Source organism: Dysidea avara, chromosome 5 (assembly GCF_963678975.1).
Source record: "Dysidea avara chromosome 5, odDysAvar1.4, whole genome shotgun sequence".
Classification (NCBI taxonomy): Eukaryota; Metazoa; Porifera; class Demospongiae; order Dictyoceratida; family Dysideidae; genus Dysidea; species Dysidea avara.
The window spans coordinates 3,530,953-3,552,617 of NC_089276.1; the positions used below are offsets into that span (position 1 = coordinate 3,530,953).

General features: G+C 39.0%; 1 protein-coding gene across 1 annotated transcript in view; it reads left to right on the plus strand.

The window, feature by feature from the left end:
• The window catches only part of LOC136255734 (uncharacterized), a 36,832-nt gene extending 16,171 nt beyond the window's left edge, over nt 1–20,661 (plus strand). The window contains exons 8-25 of the mRNA XM_066048577.1: nt 749–1,057; nt 3,914–4,034; nt 5,163–5,326; nt 5,530–5,627; nt 5,682–5,769; nt 7,700–7,779; nt 11,722–11,758; nt 12,051–12,277; nt 12,514–12,674; nt 14,455–14,590; nt 15,030–15,179; nt 15,227–15,326; nt 15,377–15,450; nt 15,573–15,707; nt 19,601–19,723; nt 19,775–19,926; nt 20,058–20,193; nt 20,427–20,661. Coding sequence (XP_065904649.1) covers nt 749–1,057; nt 3,914–4,034; nt 5,163–5,326; nt 5,530–5,627; nt 5,682–5,769; nt 7,700–7,779; nt 11,722–11,758; nt 12,051–12,277; nt 12,514–12,674; nt 14,455–14,590; nt 15,030–15,179; nt 15,227–15,326; nt 15,377–15,450; nt 15,573–15,707; nt 19,601–19,723; nt 19,775–19,926; nt 20,058–20,193; nt 20,427–20,501 — 2,366 coding nt within the window. The 3' untranslated portion in view covers nt 20,502–20,661. The remainder of the gene's footprint in view (nt 1–748; nt 1,058–3,913; nt 4,035–5,162; nt 5,327–5,529; nt 5,628–5,681; nt 5,770–7,699; nt 7,780–11,721; nt 11,759–12,050; nt 12,278–12,513; nt 12,675–14,454; nt 14,591–15,029; nt 15,180–15,226; nt 15,327–15,376; nt 15,451–15,572; nt 15,708–19,600; nt 19,724–19,774; nt 19,927–20,057; nt 20,194–20,426) is intronic.
• The last annotated feature ends 1,004 nt before the right edge of the window (nt 20,662–21,665 follow it).

Genomic DNA, 21,665 nt, shown 5'->3' on the forward strand with positions numbered 1-21,665 from the left:
TAATAGCCTGCGGGGCTCACGCCAGTATGACTAATCGCCCAAGCCGATAAAGTCTGATAGCCTCGCCATGCTGAGTGATAAATCACCCCAGCCAATACGAATTCTACCACTGGATTGCTTTTATAGGCATGCCAATGCTTCGATGATGGGTGGGAGAAAGTAACGTTGCTGTTACGTTTGTTAATGTAAACGGACAAGTCCTGGAGATATCACGGAAATATTTCACCATGTGTCACAATAGAATTGATTGTGGGTTACGACCCAATCCTGCCAAAATACACGATGAACGTTTATCATGCCAAACTATGGTGAAATACGCGTGACTTACTTTGTTAAACTAGTTTGTGTGCATTCAGGCTGCTAATAGTTCGTGCAACGCGTGCTAATTACGAGTCCTAGTGTATAGTGGAGCTACACGACTAGTGCTGAATGCACACAAATAACATTAATTTTCGCCTCGTGCTTTATTAGCATCTCGGCTGCACGCCTCGTGCTTTATTTTTCATATAGCACTCGTGGCCATGCTTTAACATATACTTATAGAACTTTGTGTGGGCGAGATCAAAGGGAAAAGTGTACTTTAAATTTCATAAAGTACACTTTAGACCCGCAAATATTGAATCACTGAAAAGTTGCCTGATTGTTGTGATAAAGTTTGAGAAATTCTTCACACTTCTTGTTTATGTCTGATTTTGTGCTGATAAACAGGTGTGATACTATAGTAATAAAAACATTTCTGTTCTTCTAGTTCCACCACTGGTGATTACTTTAGACCAGCCAGTAGAACATCCTGATACAGGATCTGGTCACAGTATTAGTTGTTGGGTGACAGTTCCAACTGGAGTAGATCCATTTCTGGTGAGAATTGACTGGACCAAGGACATCATCACATTAACCAACACATCACAAGTCTATGTAATTGATTCTTATAATCGCTCGGTGGTCACAAAGACAGTGATATTTCAACAACTTCGTGCAACTGACAATGGAACATATGAGTGTGATGTTATAGTAGATGGGTTTAACAATCCTAGCACTGGTGTTATAATAGTAAATGGTGAGTTGTTTGATATTGTGTGGAGGTCAAGAGACTAAGACAAAACTAAGTGCTGCTTTAATCTTGACACTTGATTTCTGGTACAACCAAATAAATAATACTTTAAGTGTTATATTGTATACTTTCTGGTTGTCTTTGAAGCGTTCATGTTAAGGACTAAAACCATTTCAGTTTTCTGACTACCCATATGTAGGATTATTACAGTAGTACGAGTCATCTCACTCATCCATAACACAGTCAAGTATAGAAATATAGCACACTGTACCAGCACTCTCTTACAGAGTACAATATTAACACATTATTAGCCATAGTTTGGGGATGGTTTCTCTTTCTTGTCATAATTATGGCACATGGATAGTATGCCAGCAGGGGGTAGAAAAACTTCCCTAAAGAGTTTGTAAAATTAATGTTATTAAAGTATCCTGACTAAACGTTTTATTCTGATTGCTGTGCACTCCACCAAAACCAGTCCCTTAAATTCTCAGGCTCCAATAAGACCATTTCCATAATAGGTCAACTAGTTGCACATTTCTGAATGTTACACCACAAAGTCTTCATAAATGGTAGCAAACAATCTATTTGACAATGTAACACAATGTATCTCATCATGCTTGTTTGTAAGGTACAGCACAATTGAGTCACATGTTAACAAGTGATAGTTAGCTGGCCTCCTCCGATTACAACGCTGTATATAGTGCGTGATGTGATTCTATGAATTGTGTATGGATTTCTCATGATCTGAGCATATGATTTTTCAAAATGCATACAAAATGTGACTGTCTCATGAAAAAACTCATCTAGTTTGCAAGAATTGCAAATTTCTTTTTATGGTCTCAGTGTGTTGAAAGAAAAGGTTACCAAGTTTCAGTCTATTGTGGTGAGTAGTTTAGTGGGAAGAAAAAGAAATCAATTCGTACAGTGACTATAGTAAAGAAAACCTTAAACCCGCAGCTATTTTATAAAATGCAAGCACTGAAAATGCATAATCCAGTAAATTGGATCGCATGCTTCACTTGTAACACTAAACTCCATAGCACAGAAACTGTTTAAGCTATCTAAAAACAACAAACACCATCTTACTTACCGTTAAATTTGGTTTAAATGGTCCCATACTTCGTTGCATTCATTCAACCCAGAGCTTTCGGCTTCACTTTGAAAGAGCAAAATAACAATCCCTCCGTCTTCCTTCTTCATAATCGCGATGTACAAATGGCCATAATTCAGCCATACTTCATCGTATTGACTTGTTATTGGTGTCACGTTGGTCCTCACGTGATGGCGATTCAGTTTATATATAGACATCACATGATTAGGTCATTGTCGGACGAGTACAATGATAATACAAAGACCAAAGGACACAAATGATTCAGTACGTCATAGTGGGTGAGTTTTTTTTGTTGTATGTTGAAAGTTTATACACAGTTAGATAGCTTACTCTTTGCCAATTATTAAAGTCTGTGTTTCTAAGCAATCAGACAAACGCTTCATGAGATATCCCTTTTTGTAACTACCTATGTAAATTGCCAAGTATTGTGCATTTTTAATTCATTTTTGCCAAATCCGGTTTTCTGGATTATGCAGGTTTAAGGGTTAAAATGCTCACCATGAATTGTTAAATCAATCAAGGTATATTTTTAGCCCTATATTCACTTGTACATATACAAGTATGAAGGCAATTTAAATGGCAGCTTTTTTTGTGTACATCTACTGCATCATAAGTAAATGCACATGTCAATTATACATGCTTCAAAGAAAGTGAAATATGCAACTTTTAATCGATCCATTACAAGTCTCATAACCCATTTGGCCTTTCCACCATCCTAATCACCTGCTCAAGGAGAGTTTGGGTATCTTTGTTTCACTTCTATAGCCCCATGCTTGTGCCAACTAGATGGGTTTTTTGCTGAGATGGTCACAAATATATTTAGACCCTCAAGGTAAATTACATACATCAGTGTACATGTGTGAACTGAAGATCAGAAACACACCTGTACAAATGACTTCACTACTCTACATGCATAATGCTGGAGGCCAAGTACAAAGTTAGTTTAAAGGCGCTTAAGATTTGAGCTACCTGTAAGTTGGATGTTTGAACCGCTGGATCCTGGATCTTTTGCTTTATTTTCCATACAACATAGTGTCCTATATGTACAGTAGTACCTGTACCATCTTTCATTGTGTAACAACAATTGCAGTGGTGGTCTACAGCTTCATTGATGTGTTTACGGCTTCATTGACAGTTTCAATAAAATAATATGTTGCATGTAGTAACTCAATAAGAGGGAAATTTTCTTGTATGCACACGACACATTAGACAAACCTTACATGTACAATACTATAATTATTGTTTGTACACTGACGGTAGGGAGTAACTATTGGGGGATATATCAATAATACCCTAATAGTATACTTAGTATATGAGACATGTAATAGGATATCTTCTGTAAATATTTGTCTGTCCTTAATATCAAAAATTCAATAGTATTTCTATAGGAAGACTTTAAATGTCTTGTACGTATCCATTACACATACAATGTGTACATGAAATATCACAAACTACACATCGGTATGTAGCTAGTAGGTGCCTCATTTTAATTTATCATCTAAAAGCAATATCCTTTATTTTTTTATTAAATGCTGGGACATGTGCTGGGACTTTCTCCACCTTTTCAAACACACTTTCTGTAACAACTTTATACAGGCTGTAGGACCAGGTGTCCTACAGACCTTCAGCACTTGTGCTGTTAAATGTGAGAAGGGCTAAGGCCTGTGAATACAGGGAGTCATAAACATCCTTCTCCAGTGGAGTGATGTTTAGTGACATGTTATTATCCTGTTCTGTTCTTGTTGTCATAGTGACAGTGATAAACACAGGCTCGTCGTCATCATCTTCAGCTGGTCCCATCATTGGAGGAGTAGTAGCTGGTCTACTGATACTAGTAGTAATACTGTTAGTACTAATACTGTTAGCATTGAGGTTTGTGACCTTGTGGTGATGTGTTTGTGTGTGTGTAAATTGTATGTGATGGTTAGAGAGCAATTAACTGAAACATCAATTGTCCAAATGTCCAAACTGACTTATTCAATTAGAGTGTTTTGTCAACAATAGACATGTGATTAAATACACCCTTCCCCTCATGTTAATAGTCTTGCAAGCCAAACAGTTTTCTTCTTGTGTGGGGCATGCATATGGGATGGAGTTTTTCCCTACTCCATCCCATATGCATGCCCCACACAAGAAGAAAACTGTTTACACGCGTATACATGTGTGCATGTGTGTGTTTATGCAATTTAGTTTTACTAAAAACATGCATGGAAAGGCGTTGCTACACATGTACCATCCTCCCCCATCCCTCTACATATGTTGCCTTAAATAGTAGCCATCTTCAATTAGTGTGCACAACGCACACATTGATAAAACACCACCCTTGATATATAATTGCATGTAGTGTAATTTGTTAGGAAGACTTGATAACTCCATAAAGGTGGAGTGAGCTAGATGTTGTGTATGAATACTGCAAAACCTAATGTCTGAGAATTCCTTTTATTGCGCACCAGAAAATAGATGTCTAAGTCGTATCCACATACTGTACAAATGCATGACCAGTTCTAGGAGTTGTGAAATACTGTCATAACAATAATTGTGTATGTTCTAGTGTAGTTTGAATGTTAACACTACAAAACCAAAACTAAACCTAGCTTTACAGGAAGGCCTTGCTGGGCCCAGGCCCTACCAAAGAATTCTCTGTACCCAACCAGAGGTTTTTGCTTGTAAGATAAAAAGAACAGTCAAATAATCCAATAGAGCAGTCACTGCCTGTATGTAATATTTCCCACAATCCCTTTCTCCTATATCTTGTATGAAATTTCCTCTGTGTGACCTCCTTGTCAGGTCCTGGATCACCCACCTTTAATCATCATCAGATAATGCATGCTGTCCAATGACTAAGCATTTTGTATAATGTAGATTTTAAGATTGAGTATATAAAATAGCTATTTTCATCTGGTATGCCTTGGGATTTTCATCTCACTGCTTCATGTTACACTAGCCTTTGTCAGTAGCTTGAGTTTTGTATTATATATGAATTACATTGCTACTCTATAGGTATCGTAGGAGTGATAGCGCTCAGGTGGCATCGAGGCAAAACAGTTCTGCACGAAATGACAACAGCTCATTATCCAGTAAGAACTCATTGTTGTCAAAAAAGAATGGAAGTACAGTACCAGCCTCTCCTGCTGATATACCTATGACACCATTGGATGACAATAGTTAGTATCAGTTGTATTATTAGTGTTTGTGTTTATGTGTGTTGTGTGTACTGTATCTGTGTGTGTGTGTGTGTGTGTGTGTGTGTGTGTGTTGTGTGTACTGTATCTATGTGTGCGTACGTGTGTGCATGCGACTGTGTGTGTGTGTGTACATCCTCTTTTTGGAGTCTTTGTGTGCATCTCTATAACATTTTACCATGTAGTGAAGCAGAGAATGGAGCCGATTGCAGTGAGCAAGTTTCCTGCTTACGTACAAGAAATGCACAAAGATCGTGACTTGGGCTTTGAGACAGAATATGGAGTAAGTTAACAATATCTCATACCAGTGAACTGTACCCATCATGTACCCCTCTAGACCATCAGTGACGAACCAAAGTTCACCTGTGAAGTTGCCATGATGTCAGCTAATGTGGCTAAGAATAGATACCTTAATATCAATCCTTGTGAGTGTATTACCTGTTAATGTGAACACTTTACACCCATGTATGCAATCTGGACACCTGGTAATGATCCTAAAGTTTCCTTATAACCAGGACATTGTCAAAGAGTCCATGATATACAGTACAATGTGGTGTGCTTCTCTGTTTGTTTGGTTTAGACCATACCTACAGCTTTGTCCTACTTTTTACAGTATTTGTTCAGACTGTTGCTGCTGTTTATAATTTATATGGAGCCTTTCACCTTAGCACTTTAAGTTCAGGATACACAGTCATCCTATCATACGTGAATATAGACCAGCAGTTTAGGTTGTGAACTAACTGACATCAATGTTGCTGCTGCTCTGCTGCTATGGCTGGTGGACTTCAATTATGCAATTAAATACTCTAATAGAACACACATATACAGGCTGTACATTTAATACTCTAATTGAACAATCACTTTTTATAGCTGTCATGTTATGTGTGGTTCTTACCTAGTGAACTTTCACCCAATACTCTACAGTATAATTTTTTTTTTTAAGTTTTGCCCTTTGAATATATTCTTGTGAGATAAAGCACCACGTTTTTGTGAAAAATTGTCCCTTTGAAATGACCCATTTTCTGTTGTAACGAAATACAAACTTACCAACCAACAAACCTTTGTACTATCATCAAGAATTGGCTTAGTACAACATATTAGGTGCTTTTCTATGACACTTTAGTTTACTTCACAAGTAAAAGGTATATTGGATTTCAAAGCGGCTGTGTGTGTATACCATATAAATGCTGTGGCATTTATTACATTAGTCCATAAAATAGTTGTGGTAACTATTCAAATTTGACCACTTAATGTTTGAAAATGATGTTGAAGGTAGCCCTTATTTTCAAAATTGATCGTGACACCACTCAAGCGCGAAGGTGTGGCAGTTAACCAAGTAAATATGGTCTATTGTGAGAATTAGAAGTGTGGCATGTACGATTGCAAAAAACAAACCCTCACATTAAATACACTGCTTAGGATCATCTGACGGACTACCTCCCCAGCCCTTCCTTCCCCTCCCTCTGGTATTAACAACACTGACTGTTCATGTCTTGCATAGTGGGTGACTTTGAATTCCCACACCAGCCTTCTGCAGATTACTAGCAGGAGTGCACTGACTCGTAGCACCTGAGAGTATCCCAGTACTGGTTCACTGGGTAGTGCTGGTTTGTGTTTTTAACTTTGTATAAAGAGAGAATACCCTATGAATACACTTAGCACAAGACAAAGCTACTTGACAGCAGACTCTAGCCCCCACTATTGCCCATGGCCTATCTGCCCTCAGGGGATGGTCTTAATTCAAATTGGTTATTCAGTGTCCATGGTTTAGCAGGTACCCATTGATGTCACAGGTGGGTGGGCTGCTTCCCCAGTTGACACCAGGTCCCCAATTAACAGCTTGATAGACTGGAGCAATGTTTCTTGCTCAGGGTAGACTGGGTATATTCAAACATCAAACCTGCTGGAACCTGTTGATTACCAGGTAAGTGCTTTACTTGGCTATGCTGCCTCTCATGCATGCACGTACACACGTACACACACTACATCTGTACACAATATCCCAATTACACACATTAGTACAAACATCCCAGTGTTACACATACCCTACAGTATGCAAAAGATTATGTCCAGATACAGGGTAGGTTATCCCATATAGCATAAGTGACATGTTAAAGTGGTACTACAGATGTTCACTGGTCCATACCACATACACCTCATCATGTTATTGATCGTACTGGTGTTGTCCTTGCTGACATCGCATGACCTCACTACCTAATATGGTGTGGTAGTGAGATCACATGATCTCCTGTGTGACTAACACTGTTCTCTGAATCCCCAGGCTATGTTCTGTAACTAACATGTAACATCTGTTATGAAAGTGCTTGTTGTTACATTATGGGCTAATATTTACAGATGACTATGCAAGGGTGAAATTGCTACAGATCTCTGGTAAAGGCAAAGACACCGATTATATCAACGCATCATATATTGATGTAAGTATGTGTGTGTGTATTTAGATGTTTGCAGTAGTGTTTGGATCATGTATGAACATCTGTCACAAAAGGCTCAGTACTGACAGTAAATTACACTAACTCATATACACAATGCTAACTATGCTAAAGCCTACCCTACTCAGTCAAACAGAGGCACAAACACCAGTTTATTATGTAGATATGAGTTTGTGTTTGTGTGGTCTGGTCATTTCCTGTGAGGGTGTGAAGTGCATACATTACCAAATTAGGCAATAGTAAAGCATGGTGGTTTTATAATATAAGGCAAATTGGTTTTCATTATTTGTTTTATTACCATAAATATGTGCTTGTATATATAGACTGCATATTTGTGTGTGAGTTTGTGTGCTTGAACAATCAAACTTACGTATGTTAGAGAGCAAGTTTTTGTGCAACCTTCTGAGCATGCAAAATATCAACTGTTCATAAAAAGCTGCTTTTAGAATATCAAGACACACGATAGTGTGTCGTGCGGCCCAAGAAGCCAGCGCGCCACACCGTGGGTATATAATATGACAGGAAGAAAGAAAACGGTCTTTTTCACACCTTTGTATCTCAGTGATCCCTTATCCGATTGGAACCAAATTTGCTACAGAATTGCCCGCTAGCCAGGGAAGTATACATACCAAATTTGAAGGAAATCGCTCCAGCCATTTCCGAGATACGAGCTGCCAAAGTTTCAATTTTTCTTCATTTTTTTCTTCTTGTTTTCGCACACTTGCAAAAATTGTTATGAAACGCAAACTTGTGCTCCGATTGCCTTGAAATTTGGCACACAGAAAGAAAGTCCAAAGGTGAATCCTAGCATCAAATTTGGTGCAAATCCGATGAATGGTTCAGGAGTTATGACTGATTATTGGCGTAAACCAAGATCGATTTGTTGTCACACCTACAGGGTAAACCGCTTCATGGAATGAGTTGAAAATTGCTATGTAGATGGAGTAACCATCGTAGGAGTGCCTTTTGGTGGTTTGAAAGGAATCGAGATAAAGGCCATGGAGACATGACACAAAACCCAACCTGTGTCACAATTACGCGATCGATTTTTATGAATAAAAAAGTATTAGTTTTTACGCCTACTAGGCAAACCGCTTAGAGCAATGAGCTGAAAATCGGTGTATAGCTGGAATAATCTTCATAGAAAGTCCTTGCAGTAGTACAGAAGAATCGGATTACAAACCACTGAGTTATGATTCGAAAGCCAACTCTGTGTAGCAAATGCGAGATCGAGATACTCTAATAGAACAGTCACCCTAATAGAGCATTCAGCTAATTTATTTACTCCATTAAAGAATGCTATTACAGGGTGTACATTACAAGTTTTTCTGTAGGGATTTCAGCTGCAAACAGTTAATCTTATAGACAGTTCAGCAAGAAGCAAGTCAGTGAAGTCACCCTATAGAGAGTTCAGCTACAAATATATTGCTGTAGTGATTCAGAACATTACAAGTCACACTGAAGAGAATTCAGCTATATAAAAAGTCATGCACCCGTAGAGAGTTCAGCTACAAGCAATTCACTCTGTAGAAGTTCTGCTACAAATAAGTCTTCATGCAGAGAGTTTAACAACCAAAATCCACCATGTAAAGACTTCAGCTTTACTAACAAGTTACTCTGTAGAAAGATCAGCTAGAAACAAGAGATAGCTCAGCTAGAAAATGTCACCTTGTAGAGAGTTCAGCTACAAACAAATCACACTGTAGAGAGATCAGATAGAAGAAGCCACCTTGTAGAGGGTTCAGCTGTGAAGAGATCACCCTAGAGAGAGTTCAGCTAGAAAAAAATCACCCTGTAGAGAGTTCAGCTACAAAGAAACCATCCTGTAGAGAGTTCAGCTACAAACAAATCACCCTGCAGAGAGTTTGGCTACAAAAAATCACCCTGTAGAGTATTCAGCTACAAACAAATCACCTTGTAGACTGTACAACTAGACACAATTCACCCAGTAGAGAGATCAGCTACAAGAAGTTACATTGTAGAGAGATCAGCTAGAAGAAATCACCTTGCAGAGAGTTCAGCTACAAAGAAACCATCCTGTAGAGAGTTCAGCTACAAATAAATCACCCTGTAGAGAGTTCAGCTACAACCACATCACCCTGCATAGAGTTCGGCTACAAAGAAACCATCATGTAGAAAGTTCAGCTGCAAACAAATCACCCTGTAGAGAATTCAGCTACAAACAAATCGCCCCCCCTGTAGAGAGATCAGCTAGAAGAAGTCACCTTGTAGAGAGTTCAGCTACAAAAAACCACCCTGTAGAGAGTTCAGCTGCAAACAAATCACCTTGTAGAGAGTTCAGCTATAATCAAGTCATCCTGTAGAGAGATCAGCTGCAAAAAAACCATCCTGTAGAGAGTTCAGCTACAAGCAAGTTGCCCTATAGAGAGATCAGCTAGAAACAAATCATCTTGCAGAGTTCAGCTACAAACAAATCACCCTGTAGAGAGTTCAGATACGAAAAGATCACTGTGTAGATAGTTCAGCTATAAGAAACCACCATGTAGAGAGTTCAGCTGCAAACAAACCACCCTGTAGAGAATTCAGCTACAAATAAATTGCCCTGTAGAAAGATCAGCTAGAAGAAGTTACCTTGTAGAGAGCTCGGCTACAAAGAAGCCATCATGTAGAAAGTTCGACTACAAACAAGTCACCCTATAGAGAGATCAGCTAGAAGAAGATACCTTGTAGAGAATGCAGCTACAAAGAAACCATCATGTAGAGAGTTCAGCTACAAACAAATCACCCTGTAGAAAGATCAGCTAGAAGAAGTTACCTTGTAGAGAGCTCGGCTACAAAGAAGCCATCATGTAGAAAGTTCGACTACAAACAAGTCACCCTATAGAGAGATCAGCTAGAAGAAGATACCTTGTAGAGAATGCAGCTACAAAGAAACCATCATGTAGAGAGTTCAGCTACAAACAAATCACCCTGTAGAAAGATCAGCTAGAAGAAGTTACCTTGTAGAAAGTTCAGCTACAAACAAGTCACCCTGTAGAGAGATCAGCTAGAAGAAGTTACCTTGTAGAGAGTTCAGCTACAAAGAAACCATCATGTAGAGAGTTCACCTACAAACAAATCACCCTGTAGAGAGATCAGCTACAAACAAAAATATCAGCTAGATACAAGTTACCCTATAGGGATCAGCTACAAACAGATCACCCTGTAGAAATATGTGTTGGAAACAAATCACCATGTAGAGAGTTCAGCTAGAAACAAGTCACTCTGAAAAGAGTTCAGCTACAGTTCAGTTATGTATAAGAAGTCACCTTATTACCTACAGTATGATTATCTTTTATTGTTAAATATACAAATATTTTTAATCAGACAAAAAGCTGTACACAACAATTCTTCCTTTGTTCCACAATTCCTGCAGAAAAGAAGAAAAAAAACAAGTTAGAAGGAAGCACCAAAGCCAGTTCATGGCTGGCTTTGTGACTTGCTATACAAAAGGAAGTGATATCTAAACCAAAACAGCCAAGCTGTAAAAAAAAAGAGTGCGGCCTCCAAAAAGGCCAGGATGAAAAAAGATGTGAAATCCAAGGTGGCGGCCAAGAAATGGCTGTGATGGTAGGTTAATGGCAAAAATTTTAATTATGACAATTCTGGTGAATTTGGTGCCGAATCCTAGTGGAGGAGGCAATGCAAATTCACCTCAATTGTCGTAAAAAATTTTTTACCATTAACCTACCATCACAGCTATTTCTTGGCCGCCACCTTGGATTTCACATCTTTTTTCATCCTGGCCTTTTGGGGGGCCGCACTCTTTTTACAGCTTGGCTGTTTTAGTTTAGATAATATATAACATGTTTTTCTTTGTTCTTCACTTCAACTGGTATTACTGTGTTGCTGTCAAGTGTAGTGTGAGATATTGTAATTACAGAAGGTCATTAGAAAAGTGTGTTATATTATTTCACACACATGTAGGGATTTCAGAAGCCTAATGCTTACATCGCTGCTCAAGGTGAGAATTTAATTTGAATGGTTGTCATAGTGACATATATTTGTATTGGCCAGTACAATGTGCTAGTGTTTCAACTCCAAATAAAGAACACCATACAACTAAAGTGAAATGGTTTTTCCTGTAAATTCTAGATGGTGTACATGCTCCTTAGTTTGAAAATTCTACCTCTTTAAAGACCACCTTGTTATAGAGGCCATGTCAAATAGACCCTCAAGATGTACCTCTTATTGAGGCCATATAATTTTGGTCCCCAATAATGATGTATATCTGACATACTGCTATCATTATCCAGGTCCCTTACCTGAGACAGTTAAGGACTTTTGGCAGATGATATGGGACCACAAACTACAGACAATAGTGATGCTCACTAAACCAGTTGAGGCTGGTACACCAAAATGTGCCATCTACTGGCCAGAGAAGGTCAATGAGACATTAGTGCTGAAGCCTTCACTACATGTCAGGATGACTTACCTGCAATACTTTGCTGACTTTGACATGCGTGTGTTTGAAGTCACTGATGTACGTAAGAATAAACACTTTACAATGTGTGTAGTTGATGTGTTGTGTCTAAGCTGTGTAATATGTACAGTAAACTAGAGTAGCAGAATTCTTGTCAACATTAATTTATCCAGTGATTTATTATGTCCAGTTTCAAACTGTACTATTGTATACTAACATGCAGAACTATATACACAATGTAGTACACACAGGCACACTGATTTAGTTTATACTCATACGTCATTGTGCTATTGTAGCCTCAGCAGTCATCCGACGTTCCTTTAGAAGTGAAGCATTTCTTCTTCACCAGTTGGCCTGATCATGGTGTGCCACAGTTTGCTACCGCTTTGATCTCCTTCATCAAGAAAGTCCGTAAGAATTACTCATCTAATGGTCCCCCTATGGTGGTGCATTGTAGGTTAGTCTGACGTGTGTATGTAGTGTAGTGTAGTGTGTTTGCAGATGCGCGTGTGTCTATACATGTAGTGTGCATGTATACCTGCATGCATGTGTACACGTGGGTGCACGTGTATGCTCGTGAGGGTGTGTGTGTGTGTGGTGTAAAGTGCACGTGTGCATGCATGTGCATGTGCTGACTTCGTCATAGGGGCACCCCTGGGTTCCATGGCATTGGCATTGCAAGCCAACAAATAACAAACTGTTTACAGCATTTACTTTACTGCTGTTTGCTCTGGACCACTCCTTACTGCTATTCCCCCTAGTAGTGATGTGCGATATGTGATATATATATCAAAATATCAAAATATCATGATAATTTTTTTTTATATCGTGATATGATATAGAATCTTAATTCGTGATATAAGCCTAGGTATAGATTTTAGCTATAATTAGAGAAAATGTACCCCACGATATCATTGTACACTGTACTTTTGTTTTGATAAAAGAACTTGCAATTTTGTATGCTAGTCATGTACCATGTTGTATTGTACTTCTAGTACATCACTGCTACAAGTGTCATCAGTGTAAATACACAAGCTGAGTGATGAGTTGTATATCATGATATATATTGTATCGTGATATGTTGTGTGCTATAATCGTGATAGGAAAATATCCTATATCACACACCACTACCCCCATATACCTATCCATCCTCTGGGAACCTTCTTGCATGGCATAAATAAAAGACTTTTAGGACAACAATAAAGAAGATTATAAAAGGAGATGCTGTGTATAGCTTGAGTGTGTACTCTCTGTATGTGGTAGTGTTATATGTGACCCGCTGAGAAAAAACCGGCTATTTTTGCACATTCCTCGAATTCCATTATATTGCTTCCCGTTATCTATAGTAACAAAGGAGTGGAGAGCCAAAGTTTCAGCCTTTTGTGATGAGTAGTCTTGGAGTTATAGCGCTAGACAGTTGGAACAGGAATAAACTCGATTTATACAGCAACACTACGGCAAATAAAATACAGGCACCTATTTAATCAATCATAACTCACTACTGACACAAGCTACAAAGACGGGTTTGCATTAATCTGTTCACCATGAACTGGCACATCGATCAAGGTATAGTGTTTTCTGTGTACTTCTCCGTGTGGACAAAGAAGAAGGCCACTTCAACAATCAAATGACAGCGGAAAACTTTATTTTTACCACATCATAAATAAGTGCCCATAACTCACGTACCATACACTGTGCAAACATGAAACAAAGATTTTCTTACTCCCAATGAACAGGAGAATCTGGTGGTGTATAGGTTTAATTGATTTGAGCTTTGTTTCAGTGCATACCAAAGCAATTAAAATGTCCATAAATTTTTTATGTGACACGTGTATTTTTACCTGGTTTAATTCAACACGTTTTTATAGCAAAATAGAATTTTGCGAAAACAGCCGGTTTTCGCTCAGTGGGTCACATATACTGTATACATCCATACATGTATTCATTTGTAACAGAAAAACAACTTCTATATTGTGGCTGAATAGAAATGTGTGTGAAGTGATGTGTGTAGTGTTAAATGTTTCTTGGAACACACAAAACTCACATGATTGATAGATTATATGCATGATTGAAAAACATTGTATTCTTAAGCCACTGGTGAAATTAAATAAAGTTTGGCAAATTTCCTTGAAATACCACAACTTTACCACCAAATTTTTATCCTTCATTGTTTGTGATGTGTACAGTATGCTCAAATAGCAGTGTAGACATGATTGTGTTTGTGATTTATTCTCTAGTGCTGGTGTGGGTCGTAGTGGTACTTACATTACACTGGATACTATGCTGCAGCGTATGGCAGTGACACAAGATGTTAACGTGTATGAGTTTGTGCATAACATGCGTATGAAACGAGTCTTCATGGTTCAGACACAGGTATTGTAACTATATGTGTGTACCAGCCTGGTTACCAGGTTCAATGCTCGGTGTTGTTGTTGTTGTTGTTGTTGTTGTTGTTGTTGTTGTTGTTCCCTTGAGCAAAACAATACTCACATTGCTGCTGTCCACTCAGCTGTTTAATTGGGTACCTGGTATTAACTGGGGAAGCTAATGTCACCTGTCCATGTCTCACATAACTGTTGAGGTTAGGTAAGACTTTGGATGCTTACACCTTCACCTGTGAGATACGGTACAGCCTCCCGTGGGGTAGTAGTCCTGCCCCAGGAGGATCTGCTTGCACTGAATCCTATCACCTGAGCAGTGCACTGTTTCGTAACTTTCAATGAGTAGGAGTGACTGTGTATACAGCAGCCAATCATTTAGCTTTGTATGTGTGCATGTGTGTGCATATACTGATGTGTTCACTACTTCACAGGCACAATACACGTTCATTCATGATGCACTGGAGGAGTTGATCACATGTGGTGAGACAGCCTTCAACGTACAAGACATGGTCACTAGGGTCAACAGACTGAACAGTGTTGTAGCTGGAAAGGGAGTGACTGGCTTCAAGGAACAGTTTGATGTATGTGTCCCTTATGTAACAATGTGTAGGTTATTTATTCACTGTAGTTGTTGCAACAAGTTAGTCGGAAGTGGACTGAGGGGGACTGTTCTGATGCTCTCTCTCAACACAATGTCTCTAAGAACCGTGACAACTCATGTGTCCCATGTAAGTGTAGTGGTACCAACAAGTACATACATTACTTGTTCTTCACACAGACAACATCAGTCGGGTGCAGATGAAAGCCACTCCCCTACCTGGTTCAGACTACATCAACGCCTCATTTGTGGATGTGAGAGTTTGTTTTTGTTTGTGCAGTAGAACACACAAATGTACACACACACAAGCCCATGCAACACCCACACACATATAGAATGTAAGGTCAATAATTTCTGTACCTGTGATATCATTCAGGGCTACAAGCAACGTAATGCATTCATAGCCACACAATGTCCGATGGAGAACACCACCAATGACTTCTGGAGGATGATGTGGGAGTCACAAAGTGCTGTCATCGTTTTGTTGTCCAACCCAGAACACGACAAAGAGGTATACAACACATCAATGTGTTACATGACCTAGGAAGGAAGGGAGTGGTACATGTAACCTACTACACTGGTATTTAGTTACAGTGTTCACACTGTAGTACACTTTATAGCAGGAAAGTGGTTTGAGTATGATACCAATCACCAGATTTACCACCCAATCAGTGACTACATGGGAAAAAAATTGAACAAAACTCTAGAGCTGTGAACCCTTTTTAAAAAAACCGGTTACTGACCGGTTAATAAAAATATTACAGTTAATCAGTTAATGAAATAGTTTAACTGGTTTTTCTTTGGTGCACGTGCATGATATTGTGGCAGAATTAAAACGGCGGTGGACCACTCAAACCATAGCAGTGCAGCAGCACTGGACTTAGCTGTTTACTCTTCCCGACAAAAGTCAGCAGTGTGGAAATATTTCGGTGTCAAAAAGAACAGGAGTGGGGCCGCTGAGAGAGATAAGCGTGTTACCTGTAAACTCTGTGCTCAGAAAGTTGCTCACGGTGGCAGCATGACAAACTTGAAGAACCATTTACGAACTAACCACAGAAAAGAGTACGACGAGTTATATGAAAGTGATTTAAATCTCTCTACAACCATGGATAGTTTCATTCGATCGCCAGGTGTGAAAAGGTTACCACAGAATTCGGCTCGAGCACTAGAATTTACCAATGCTGTTGTGGAGTTTATTTCGAGACCGGTGAGTGTTGTTGACGAGGTTGGGTTTTTAAACCTTATGGATGTAGCGGAGCCTCGTTTCGTCATCCCATGTAGAAAAACTGTAATGAATCATATTGACCGGAAGTACTGTGAAATGAAGCATGCAGTACGAGGATCATTAAGTGGACAACAGTGCGTTACACTTACCACTGACATGTGGATGTCAAGGGCTGGTGATGGCTACTTTTCACTCACAGTGCATTATGTTACTGAGGAGTTTGAAATGGTCAGTAATCAGCTACAGTGCCAACATTTACCTGGTGAACATGACCACACCCACATTAGTGAAGCAATCACTGCTGCACTGTCTGAGTGGTGCATCCAACTGGATGAAGATGTTGTAGCTTTTGTAACAGATAATGGCAGTAACATTAAGAAGTCCTTGAAAGATGACCTCAAGATACTTAACTTACCTTGTTCTGGCCACACATTGAACTTGTCTGTGCAAAGAGCTTTTGCTTTACCAGAAGTGCACACAGCTGTAGCCAGAGCTAGAAAGGTAGTGGAGTATTTTAACAAATCTTGTCTTGATTTTGAGAAATTGGAAGAAAAGCAGCAGCTATTAGGCTTACCTCATCACAAGTTAATTCAGGCGGTTCTGCATCGATGGAATTCAGTTTATGACATGATTGAAAGGTTATGTGAGCAACAAGCTGCTGTTGCTGCTTTGCTTCATAAGCACAGAGACTTATTACATTTGGAACACTCCCCTACAAAATGGAGGCTACTGGAAGATTTGTGCAAACTTTTAGAACCATTTAAGGATGCTACTGTTTACAGTACAGCTCATGGGTAACGTCGCATGATGCGCGTGACGTGCGCTCGAGTGACCAGTGTGGATGCAGCAAGGCTACAGTAATGCTCCATGATAGCTAACTTTACTCGAGAGCGTCACACAAGACCAGATAACAGGTCTCACCTATGGTCTTGGGAGGCGGAACTGGCTCAGTTCCGCCAGCTGTGAAGTCTCCTATTGCAATGCCTGTGTTGTAGCTACTGAATGCTTGGTAACCTACTCGACTCTATCACGGACTACAGTCAGTACTGTAGCTAGCAGTAGCTACCGTTAACCTAGATGGATTGGTCGCCAAGTAATGCCACAGAACCCCAGTTTGTGCATTTTTCTAATTTGTATTTTCTTTATCTAGATAGTTAAAGGAATGGTCAACCGAAGTTTCAACTCTAGAAGCCAAGAAATTTCGAAGTTACAGCACTACGAAGTGCTAACAGCAAAATACGATTTGTATAGTGACAATAAACTACAAGCGTCTAATAAAACGATCATAACATATGGATGCAGTCCTCTACCAAGATGAAACTTGAACCATTGAATTCTCCATGAACAAGCAAATCCATTGCTGGGTAAGTTTTGTCTTCCAGGCATTTCCTACGTCCACGGGGGACTGGCGAAGGCGAACAAATGTGAGAAAAGCGATAGTGAAATGCAAGGAAGACTAATGCTGATATCTTCTGTCTCCTTGAGAGTACTGACACGAAACAGATTTTGGAACTCCTCTTGCTTTTGGGATCACGATGCTACCAAGGTTTTTAGTGTTATCACTTTCCTTCATTGTAAAACAAGCGCTTTAGAATTTACGGATTTTTTTCGTTTTCGTAAATATTCCACCCATTGCGTTCTGCGGGCCCAGCGTACGTTTATTGCATTCTACTGTATAATTAGCTAGCTAGGCTTGCACGAACATAATTATGGGACCGATCACAAATGTTTATGTGATTTAAGTGTTGTATGAAGTTACTAAACTCAGTAGCAAGTGTTCTCATGTGTGGCGAGTTTCTTGCGTGGCTAGTGCATATCCACGCGATATTCCACAGGTATTGTACAGTACATTGCAAAAGAATGATCCCGCGAGAAGATGCGAGCATTACTCGCATGTGTATACTCGCGACGTTACCTGTGAGCTGTACTGTACCTTAGCGCTAGCAGGTACCCTACCTTATCTGTTCTAGGGCCTATTCTGGATAAAATATGGAAGAATTTGGAGGAAGGTGGAGACTCTACAGTAATTTCCAGAGTGAAAAGAGCTATCAATGATGGCTTGAAAACCAGGTACCAAGACAATGAAATCTGTGAGTTGATGAATAAAGCATCCCTCCTTGACCCTCGTTTAAAGTCATTAATACATTTAACTGAAGTGGAACAGACCAATATAATCGACTGTCTGGTCAATGAAATTGTAAGTACATTTTCTCCACCAGCTCCAACTTCTGATGGCAGTGAAGAACCTGAACTCATGCTATTAGATGAACATGAACAACCACCAGATGATGATCATAGTAGTGGTGAGCCAGTGAGAAAGAAGTGCATGCTTGAAAAGTTATTGGGAACCTCCTTTTCTGAAAACACAGACACCTCTGTGACAGTTTCCTACAATGAACTGGTGATAGCCGAGTTAAGCCGTTACAAATCTGAACCAATATTAGAATTGAAAGGGAAGCCACTGGAGTGGTGGAAGGATCATCAGCACTCTTATCCAAACTTATCATGCATGGCAAAAAAATATTTAGGGATAGTGGCAACATCAGTTCCTGCTGAAAGACTCTTTAGTACAGCAGGTAATGTTGTGACAGCAAAGAGGTGTGTTTTAGAACCAGAGAATGTGGAGAAGTTGGTTTTCTTACATGATAACCTACCACCAGTGAAGTTGCCTTATCAGCGACTAAAATGACAGTCAGTTAGATTAGTAGATATGACATTGAGTAGTACTGTAAAACAGTTGTAAGTCAGTATTTCACTTTTTGTAAAAAAAATTTACAAACAATGAAACATTTATCATAAAACTTGATTCCATAATGCCAAGGGTGGTCTTCACAACACCTGTAAAGCATGTATTGATTAGTAAAGGCTTTACGTATATATTCTAAATTACATTTGTATAACACCATTACACAGAAACCAGTTAACTGGTAACTGCCAGTTATTGGTAGCCAGTTAACCAGTTTTGAATTTGTTATCAGGTTCACAGCTCTACAAAACTCCCTCATTTTAACTGCTATATGTGGAAAGGTTTGATAATGTTTTCTCTTTTAACTGAGCATGTGGTGTTGTGTCATAACTTGTCTACAAGCACACAACACATTGTAATGATAGCTCACTTGTGTAGGCACACATTAACATGCACAAGTCAGACAAGTAATGTATTGTATATTGTTGGTCAGAATTTCTACCAGTTCTGGCCGGATGAAGAGACTGAGTATGGTAAGGTGAAGGTCAGTCTGAAGTCTAAGAATGAAAGGAACAGCTACAATGGCTACAAATTCTCCATCGTTGGAGAAGCTGTGGTGAGTGGTACCTGAAAGTCAAATTGGTCGATTATTGTAATAATCTTGTAGAAGGCAGTTCCTCTACAAGTGACACTACTCCACTACACTGCCTGGCCCTCAGAGAAGGCACCCAGCAACACTAAGGCTATACTGGGTGTGACAAAGGAACTGTTAGAGATACAACGACACACAGGAAACAAAGCCATCACTGTTATGTGCAGGTAAATAAGACGTCTTGAATAAGTGTTGCTCTTATAAACAAGTAGATCATGAATTGCTTTTGTATGAATAGTCATTATTCAATAATTATGGTATACAGTTCTTTAAGTTGTATTGTATGTTTGGCCTATAGTGATGGTTGTGGACGTACTGGATCATTCATTGCTATCTACTATACACTTGAGCGTGTGAAGGCTGAACAGACTGTTGACATATTTCAGGCAATTAAAAACTCGCGTATCCGTCGGACAGCCCTTGTCTCCAATGTGGTAGGTTGAGGTGACCCAGTAGAACCTGTCTGAGCCTGTGGCAAATTTTTTTGGTCTTTCTAAGCAGGTGTATTACTCCCAATTTGGGAATTGAACAACTACCTGATTATAGTGGTAATTTAATAGCTCATATTTTTGGTTCTACTTCACAGCTAATGGTCTTTTATACAAGTGGTCTCTAAGACAGGTTCTACTGTAACAACAAACCTAATATGGTATTACTGTTATTACAGGAGCAATATCAACATTGCCACCAGGCAGTGCTGGAATTTCTAGATGAGTTTTCGGCATATGCAAATTTTACGTAAAACTTGAAATATTTTATTCCATTTTTGTATATAGTTTGTACATACATCACACCAATACTCTACCACGTGTAATAGTAGTATGCAGTCAGCAGCAAACTACCATTGTGACACATGTAAAAATAATTATATTTAAGGTGTTTCCTTAGGCGCTTATCAAGAACTATGTTTACACCATAGATAATAGACGAGGGGTCCGTAACGCAGTACTTAGATTTGAGATTTGAGAAATCTTAAGAAAGATTCAAGATTTTGACTGAGATTTGAAAAGATTTTACAAGATTTTAAGATTTCAGTTAAGATTTTAAATACTATGTTGTAGTGCTGTGGAGCCGTATTCTGTGCCTGGTATGAGTCGAGGTACGAGTCTACTGAAGAGGCTACTCTTTAGCTATTGCAATACTGCATACTACCAGCAATAGCGCTTAGTATATGTGGCTAATTTGCCTAGTTAAATTGGCGGCTTTGCCCGCTGACACGTAGCAAGTTAGCCTATAGCTAATGGAACTGTTCCCAATGCATCTATACAATTACCTCACATAGTAAGTAATCATGACTAAGAGCTAGCTCTCCTTGTAGTGATCTCAGTAGTGATGAAAAAATTCCTAGATCTTGAGTTGTACATACTTCATTTGTACTGAGCAACCAAGATAGTGACATAGCAAACTACTTCAGTGCTGGTCACTGTAGCTAAAGCATTCAATCAAATCAAATATCCCTGCATGCGCACATAAGCTTAGTAAATCTCACACTAGAGTTGGCAAAGCTTAATTATACTATTATTAACTACTACTTTGCCCTAGATTTTCATGCCGCACATGTATAGCTGTATTATAGTGTTGTATGCATCAAATAATATGTCTAAAATCATCATGTTTTGCCATGTCCATGCAAGTTGTGTACATTTTAGCTATATCATTATTTAGACATCTCTTGCAATTGCTGACAGTTGGACTGCATAATTGTCTCGATAATTGTGTACAGGAACTTCAGCATATCAATGGTGTAGTTGACTTCAGCAAATGTGATATCAAAGATACCACACAATTAGATTTTACACATAGATTCCACACTTATATATAATATAACTTATAGTGCAACTGTCTTTGAGACTGTCTACCTGAGTTAGCAAAGTGATATGGACATTGACCCATTGAGATATAAATT